At 41.1% G+C, this 9243-nt stretch overlaps 1 protein-coding gene across 1 annotated transcript; it reads left to right on the top strand.

The window, feature by feature from the left end:
- The first annotated feature begins 485 nt into the window (after positions 1-485).
- Positions 486-7925, top strand: snupn (snurportin 1). The gene is made up of 9 exons (XM_046394853.1): positions 486-768; positions 1831-1995; positions 2311-2494; positions 2741-2845; positions 5269-5365; positions 5751-5848; positions 6005-6082; positions 6617-6697; positions 6880-7925. Exons 2-9 carry the CDS (start codon positions 1838-1840, stop codon positions 7198-7200), a joined length of 1122 nt encoding a protein of 373 aa, XP_046250809.1. The 5' UTR covers positions 486-768; positions 1831-1837; the 3' UTR covers positions 7201-7925.
- The last annotated feature ends 1318 nt before the right edge of the window (positions 7926-9243 follow it).

Here is a 9243-nt window from a genome sequence, read left to right as displayed (position 1 = left end):
AGCCAAATTATTATCAATATTAATAATTGTTATGGAGTTTAGCTCCACCTCGACCATCTACATTAGACTATGTCCATTCTATTTAAAATCATCAGTAAATATCCAATAATGTTCCAATAATGAAATAAATTTCAGGGACCATTCTGCACAGTGACTAAGCTGCTTTTACTATATACAAGAATATTTTCTTGATAATAATAAGCCCCCTTAAGGCAGATCTTAAAGTGTTTATAGTGTGGTACTGCTACTTTTACTTAATGATGTGAATACTTCTTAAATTAGTTTCCTGTAAATGTGTGTTTAGATACATAATCATAAATGTAACAAACACACACACATTTTCTGAAAATCCTCAATCCGATGTATACACCAGGATCGCAGAATTTCTATGTAGAGCAAAAAGTCTACAGCGTTAAGGGTTAGTTTTCCATATTTAATCAACCAACTGAAAGACGACAGACTTTACGACGCACCCACTTCACTTTACGACACACCCCCCCGAGATAACTTCCTGGTTGAACGTTACGTTCGCTGTTTTAACTTAAGCCAAATGATGATCTTTTCATAAACTTAACCAGGTAGTTTTGTGCTTAAAGCTATCAATGCGTAGCTCTGGTTCGTAAAACCTGCGCCAAACTGCGACGGTTTCGGTGGTGGACCATGCAGTGGGCGTGTCCTCTAATACCGTGCGTCCGCACACAGACCTACTTTGGTGGGAAAGATGACAGCGTGACGTTTCAGCAGCAGCAGCCTCTCTAGATGTCCCAGGTATGTTTTTTGGTAATGTTTGTGGCCATTATCTGAGCTACACCACTGCCCAGTCGTTAGTTTTGGTCTAATAAGTATGTGAAGTAAGTAGGAAAGTAATGCATTAACGTCGCGTTACAGTCTGTGTTTCTAACGGCTGCTTGGCCCACATGATGCTAGCAGGTTTAGCACAATGCTAGCTGCTAAGATAACTGACTGAATGTAGCAGTCTGTTAAACAAGGGTCCCCGGGCTTTTTTCACGTCGTGGACATTAGACCCCCGCCAAATGACGGGGTGTCTACAGAGAAGATGTTTTAAGGTGTAATTTATTTAGTATTAATATTAACAAGTGCAGCCCTCTCCTTATATGTTGTTTTTTACTCTTTTTGTGGTGACCAGTGGTCGGGGGTAAAGGCAGGGACAAATAAGTTACATGGGGCCATAATCTGATGTTGACAATGACAAACAGATGATGTGTTTACGTGGCTGGGTTATGACCCTGTCGAGATTTAGTGACGATTTCCCACACTATCATCAATATTGATGCTGAAAGGATTAGTCAAAAGAAAAGAAATTTTCACCGTTTATGATGATCAAATAATCATTTTAGTCACTGATCGAGCAATATGTGTCAGCTTCTCAAATTTGCTGCTTTTCTCTGTTGTAAATTGAATCCCTTTGGGTTTTAGAGTACTGTTTAAAAATCACAAGCACTCTAAAGGTGTCTCCTTGGGCTTTTGGAAACTGTCAAAGGCACTTTGCCCTATTTTCAGTTGAAACAAACATACATAATGGCATTGATTGTTAGTTTCAGCCCTGATCTTTACATCGGGTCATGTAAACATGGATCTAAAAGGGTCAAATGAGATTTCAGTTTAAAATTATATTCCATACATGTGCTGCATTTTAAAAGGCTTTCAGTTTCACGGAGGCACAGAGGTTTGCACAGAATTCTCAAAGACATGTATTAAGAATATAAGCGCTTTCAGAGGTCTCCTGTAGGGAAGGGGATGGTCAGTCTCAGGCAGAATCTGGGGAAAAGAAAAAAAGTTTATCTAACAGTCGTGGTATTGGTTTCACAGAGTCCCCATGGATGACCTGACCAAAGCCCTGTCGGCCAGCTTTGCTGTGTCCAAGGAGCCCAACAGCACAGCCGCCCCTCACCCTCGACTGGCCCAGTATAAAAGCAAATACAGCGTGCTGGAGCAGAGCGAGCGACGACGGCGTTTCCTTGACCTGCAGAAAAGGTAAATGTCCTTACAGCTCAGTATTTGACCCTTGAGTTTTTCTGAGGTTTTAGTTCCAGATTTAGATCCAGATCTTATTTTACTACGTAGCGTAATGCACCCACTGTATTTACAGAATGCACTGGACACTTTTTAATTGATCGCAAGTTGTTGCAGATTCAGTGATGTCAGTTTTGTCAATTTCAAATGCTTGCTTTAAGATTTTGAGTGACTACTTGATCTTGTGTGCTTGTCAAATGTACAGGTTTTCATCTTTTAAAATAATATCACACTGAGAGTATCTGAATGTGACGTTTTTCCTTCCGCTCATCTCAGTAAAAGGTTAAACTACGTAAACCATGCTCGGCGTCTGGCTGACGGGGACTGGACGGGGACAGACAGCGATGGAGAGGAGGACATGGAGAAACAAGACGAGGGGGAACGGGAGCAGGATGGCAATACGGAAGAAGAGGAAATGGAAGTTGAGAGAAGGAAGCTGCCAAAACATTATGCAAACCAGGTCAGCACTTGATGTGTTATTATCCAGAGATACTACTCTTGGTCTTGTGTGAAGGACAGCTCCTTACGTCATGTGCTTTCCTTTTGCATTCTTCATCCTGACCAGCAGAGGGCGCATGAGTTTCTAGAATGACAGATCAGTGAGCTTGTAGAATGCCAAAGCATTGTTTACAAAGCGTATTACGGTTTTAAATACAGAGTTGATAAAGATGAAATGCTTGCTAACAAGGTTCCTTTTCCTCCTTAGCTCATGCTGTCAGAGTGGCTGGTGGATGTGCCATCAGAGCTGGACACTGATTGGCTGATGGTGGTCTGTCCTGTGGGGAAAAGATCTCTCATTGTTGCCTCCAAGGTAAGAATCTGTCACTGCTCTTTCATTGGTTCTCATCATGTCTCCCTGCTGTTTCTGAATTTAAGAATTTGGCGAGGTATAAGATGATTACCTCAGAGTGTCACATTGATAATTCACTGTACATAAAGCTGTCAGTCAAATGCATTTGAGATTCTGTGAGCTGCTTCTTGCTAGCTTATAAAAAAGTTTCCCACTCTGCTGTTTTTGATGTGTCATCTTCCAGCCCGAAAATCTTAACGTTTTCCCATTTATTTTATTTATTTATTTTGCACATGTACAACAGCAGTCAGGGGAGCTTGTCTAATTTGAATGTGGTGTCACATCTGAACTGAGTCAGTATTTTGAGAGGATTATGGTACTTTGCATTTATTGCTTGTAAGTTCAAAACTGCATTCCTGGTATTGGGAGAGATGATGAGATATGAGTTATGCCTGTGAGTAAGATGAGCCACCATACACAGCATTAATAATGTGGGCCAACAGAATCTTCCTGAACCTGTGATGGAAGATGCAGTGAGCCTGAAGTGATTTCATTTTAATACTGCAAAGATGTGGGTTTGCGTATGTAAAGTGCCAAATGAGTAAAATCTGTATCGTATAATTACCACAATACCGAGTCTGTGTCTCTTTGTGAAGCAGTTTTATCGATATAAAATATAAGCAGCTGCTTATACTGTATAGCCACTGGTACAGCGTACTTCAAAACACTTAAAAACAACATGTTTGGCCTCAACACCAGATGAGTTAAAGTGAAGTACCAGAGGTGCAAGCAGCACAGATTCCGTGATGACCGTATGCTGTATTGATTGATTGAAGGTTGTAATTTATATGTGACTAATTTTCTCTTCTGCTGTGGTGCATTTCGTCAAAACACCTTGTGTCATTCCAGCAGTGGTAGTTTCTACAGCAGTTCTGGTATAAAAGCTGAAAATTATAATTCCTCTTAGTATTAAGTGACATAAAATGAGCCACTTTGTCATAACTTTGGGGGTTTTCAGTTTGCGTTCTTACAACATCCTGTGTGCTGTGGTCGTGTTGAATGTTAATCAACTGCATCTTTTGCCTCATGTTGTATCAGTTTTGTGGTTTATGAGTAGTAAATCCTATCAGCAAAGTTAGCAGCATCAGATGCAGATTGCTGGTAATGCTGGCCCTCGGCTACAGTTTTGCTCTGTTACCCACACACAGACTTTCATTGTACTGGTGTTGCAGACAGTATACACCCTGTGATGCAACCAGCTATCACCTCATTATGAGCGTCATCTGGTTCCTCATTCATTATTCCACACTTTGACCTCATTGATAACACAACTGTGAAACAGCACCACACGGCTCGCTTTACAGAACAAGAACCGAAGGCCTTGTGAAAAACAGAAACGGCAGCACAGGCGTTCGCATTTGACCCTTTTGAGCTTTGTGTCTCTCCAAAGTTTTTGTGCCACTCTGTGGGAACTTTATGGTACTAATTCTGCCCTGGAGTTAGAGGTTTGATGTCTGCTGGGAGAGCTCACACCGACAGCCTCCAAACTTTGTCTGATCAGTGACGCCATTTTAAGGTGCCAGTATTAACATAAACCCCAGCATTTACAATCATCAAGCTGTCATGTAAATTCAAGTATGTTGCACTTTTCTGTTTTGGCTGCGTGTAGGGAGCTTAAAAAAGGGTGCACACATAAATTATGATATATTTCAAACAGTACTGGGCAATAATTAGTGAGAATTGTCCTCATCATTGGAGTGAAATCGTATTGTGATGATTGATTTATCAAGTAATCAACTAATTATTTTAGCTCTAGTAATAGTATGATTATATTTTTATCACAATAATAAGTTATGTTGTTTAAATTAATTATGCTCAGTAAATTATAATTACAAAGTAACAAAATGTGCTATTGCAAAATTTGCCTTGCATATATCAGTTTTGTCTTTTTTTTTTGTTTGCTTTTAGTTTTTTAGTTATTTTCAGTTAATCGTTTAGTTTACAAAATGTCAAAAAATTGTGAGAAATACACCTTCAAATTGCTTCTTTTGTCCATCCAACAGTGCAAAACCCAATGACGATGAAACAGAATATTTACAGATATCATTTCTTTCAATCAATTAATTGTTGCAGCTCGAATACAATTTTTTTTGCAAAAAAAAAAAAAAAATACAATTTATTGAAGTTCAGTTCATGTGTGTAAAGCGTTGTCAGCATCACGTATCAATACTGCAGGACTCTGTGTGGCCATCTTTTACAGGAAACCAAACCATCCAGTGTTCTAATCTTTTCCTCTTTGTTTGTAGCAGCAACAGCTTCAACACGTGGCACAAGAAATTTCGATCTCGGTGTGGTTGTTACGGTAACAGTTGCCTCTTCCCTCATGTATCGACTTTATTTTTGACAATTTTGTTTGTTTTGTTTTGGTTTTTTTTCTCCTCAAGGGCTCCACTGCAGCGTACACTAAAAGCGGCTACTGTGTGAACCGTTTCCCCTCCCTGCTGCCCGGAGGGAACCGACATAATTCAGCCATGGGAAAAGGTAAGTGGGCCCTGTTGTGCGTGGAGCGCAGTGGTCTTTTATAGCAGACTGCTCAGGCATTTTAGCAAAGCAGGAAAGTGATCTGCAGTAGGTCCTCCCATTGGCTCCCATTCACCTGTGAGTTTCAGGTTATATTGAGAGAACCTACAACTTATATACAGATATATATATATATATACATATATATAACTTTTTTTTTACCACTGCCATCAGTCAGGCATCCATTCACATCCTTTGCAGGTGATATTCATTTTGTATGATGAGGCTGTAAAGGTCTTCTTAGTGCTTTATAGTTCATAAATGATCGTTGAAATATAAAGAGATAATGAGTGAGTTTTGGTTCAGTGTTTGATGTATATCCGGAAATGCCCTGTGCTCCATACAGACTACACGATCCTGGACTGCATTTACAGTGAGGTGGACAGAACGTACTACATCTTGGATGTCATGTGCTGGAGAGGCCACCCGGTGTACGACTGCCCTGTAAGATTGGCTTCTAATCTTCCAGCAATCCTGGAATGCTTGTCTAATTGCCTTAGTAGCAAAATCTGGACCACAGATGTGCCACGTTTCCCCATATCATTGGCTCAGGATTTGAGAAAGGTTTCTTGTTTACAGTGCGTGTTCTCTCATCAACAGACTGAATTCCGTTTCTACTGGCTCCAGTCCAAAGTCCAGGAGGCGGACGGCCTGTCAGAGATCGCCAAACGCAACCCTGTGAGTAACAGCGCCAAGAATAGAGCCTCTTCACTTCACATCCCAGTTTTCCTTCCTAGTTTTTGGTACTTGGTATTGTTGTTTCCCGGACTGTACATGTTTATTACTTGTGTTTTCAGAATTTTGTGTTTGTTGTGCTTTATGACTTGCTGCATCTTATTTCCACATATGGGACAAATAAAGTCCAGAGCTTGGACTTAAACGTCCTCAGTGGGAAATCAGACAAAGGCAAATTAAAGGCAAACTCCATCTGTTGTCCTAATTGCACTCTAAAGTGATTATTACACACAAATCTTGAAGATTATGGTGTTTTTAGGAAGCCTGGGTGAACTTTGAGTTCAGGTTCCACCTCTTAATCTTCAATGTGTGCATGGTACGGCCCAGTAGGACCTAAATCAGGCTTAGCGCTTGTGGAGTGAACTGACTTATTGGAAAGTAATTTTTGACAAGATGACAAATTGTGTTTGGAACTAACAACGTGGTGCTCTGTTTTTGGTTTGGTTGGGTTTTTGGGGGGGGTTTTTGGCCCAACAGTTCCGGTTTGTGAGCCTCCAAAGCACTGACTGCACAGCAGAATCGATTCAGAAAAGCCTGGCAGCTGAGTACAGCTTCAGTGTAAGAAAAGTTCTCTTGTTCTTCTACTGTTTTCTGCACAAACCAGAGTGCTGCAGATTACAAGCACTGTTTCAGTCAGATAAATGCTAAAAATGCTCTAACTCATTAACTTTTTACTGAAAGACATTTTGTGTCCATCTCATCGGGCTTCCATTAGTTTAATTCTGAACTTCTCGCTGCAGGTGGACGGTCTCCTCTTCTACCACCGGCAGACTCACTACACCCCTGGCACCACCCCTCTGGTGGGCTGGCTTCGCCCCTACATGGTCTCCGACATCCTGGGCGTAGAGGTTGCTGTTGGACCCCTCACAGCCAAGCCTCAGTATGCTAGCCACCAGCTGCAGCAGATCCTGGAACACAAAAAAACATCAAATGAAGTCCGGCCAGCCAACAGAAGCGGAGGCTATGAGTTAGAGTACCTGTCCACCCCGAGCGAGGACGGTGGGGACACTCCAAACTTTCTTAATCAAAATCCAATAAGGGAAGCACACATGGAGCTCTGAGTGGGAGATTTAAAGAGATGCACATTGCTAACTCAGTGTCTCTGAGTGGTGGCTGTCCACATATGGCTTCTTTAGAATGAGCATGAGAAAAAAAACCACTGAATGGTTTTGCAGATCTGACCAATTGCAAGGCATGGCTAATTCTAATCCGGCACTGCTCGGGACACCCTCAGAGTGCAGATTAGTAGAGCTATGCTGTATACATATGTGTTTTATATGGCTGAAAACTTAAGTCTGCCTTTTACATCCTTACTCCTACCTGCTGCAGAAGTCCTAAACAGATTAGTTTCCTTGAGAGTGTGCAGTATTCATCCACTATAAATACTTCACGGTCTGCACATTCCTTTTATAACATCATATGTAGTCATATATGATTCAAATATGAGAACGAGAGGTTTTCGTATGTAAGATCGACTGCTTGAGCACAAGATTTGGTTTGCTAAGTGCAGCAAACCAAATCTTGTGCTCAAGTGTTAATTTGCTGCTCTGCACTTGAAGTGGATCTTGCCTAAGAAACATCTTAACTGTTAATGGTTTGCAGGTTTTATTCAACTTTGTCACTATTGGACAGTAATGGCGGTAGGATGTCCCCAGTGTGGACGGGGAGGTGCTGCTCACTGCAGCAGCGGTGACATGGACTGTCTAATGTTAAATTTACAATTACATAGGAGATGTTTTTAAGTGTATGTTTCGAAATAAATGTTTTACGCCGTCTGTGCACAGGATTTTTTGGTAACACTTTATAATGAGGAAAATCATATGCATAATTAATGCTTAACTAATGCATGACTTGTTGCCTGAAGTGACTTATGACTGAGTATGAGTACACAATCACTTGCATTTAAGATTTGTCTTTTTTTTTTTTTTTTTCTAATTTTAGAATAAGTCTTCAATATATACAGAGGGAACTGGTCCTCCTCCACAGAGTCCACCATGTTTCAATGAGCAACCACTCCTTAAATTCTTTAAATTAAATTCACCTCAGACTTGACTGTGCATGTACTGTCAGTTGAAGTGCAAGTAGCTTATGTTCCAGTGTATAGTAAGACATGAGTCATAGTGCTGATACCAGCGCTCATCAGCAGAATTGGTGAGCATCTCCTCCCCTCTGCGCTCAGCTTACTTTGCCCTTTGCGTAACCGTGAAAAGCTGGGAGGAAACTGTCAACAGGAAAAGATGTGAAAGCGTCCTGTGGGGCTGTGCGCTCAGTTTCAGCAACCTGTACCAACACATCCTCTGAAAATGGAACACCTAAGATCATTTCCTTTACCAGATCTTGGCTGTGCGAGTAGTTTACCGTATCTTAGGAAGGGAGGCTACAGTTTTGATGTCAAGTTGAATTTTAACAGAAAATCCAAAGTGTTTAAACCCCTTCAATCTGTGTCCACTTTTATGTACTGAGGACTAGTTTTGTGCGATTGGTTAGTAATATCACTTAAAAGGTAGCTGAGGAAGTGATGGTAAATCTGAAGGAACTGTTCACTTGAAAACATCATAATTCTTTTAACTGCACTGTTGGTTTGGCTGTATGGGTAATCTCTACAGGCCAGCTGGGTTTCTCAATACCAACGTTATCTATCCATGTCACAGTCATACTGGAGCAGCAAAGGGTCTTCCCCCAAACTGAAGCTGCAAAGTTGGAAGCCCCCAATTGGCTAAAATGTCTCCATATTCTCAGCGTGGGCTACCACTTCATGACTGAGCTGTTGTCGCCCTGAGGTGCTTCCACTTCACAGTAATGTTTAAAGTCACTTCGCTCTGTATGATGCTCTGACTAAACAACACAAGCTTTGACCCTTAGAATCAAACAGCATCTCTATGAATTAAGGACATCAATGTTACATAAAATAAAAAAGGCTTTGCTATCTTCACCACTAGACCAGCATGCACTACAGGCAGAAGATGTGTTGTGTCCTGCGTTCGTGCCACTAATCACTTTTTCTGCACTGGAAAAAAAAAACGTGTTGTTTTCTTCTTTTCTTGCTCTTTGGATGGTATCGCTATTGCTCTCACCACCTACGCGGAACATCGACAGGTGAAAAT

This window comes from Scatophagus argus, chromosome 7, assembly GCF_020382885.2.
Source record: "Scatophagus argus isolate fScaArg1 chromosome 7, fScaArg1.pri, whole genome shotgun sequence".
Classification (NCBI taxonomy): domain Eukaryota; kingdom Metazoa; phylum Chordata; class Actinopteri; family Scatophagidae; genus Scatophagus; species Scatophagus argus.
This window is presented reverse-complemented; position numbering and strand designations above follow the sequence as displayed.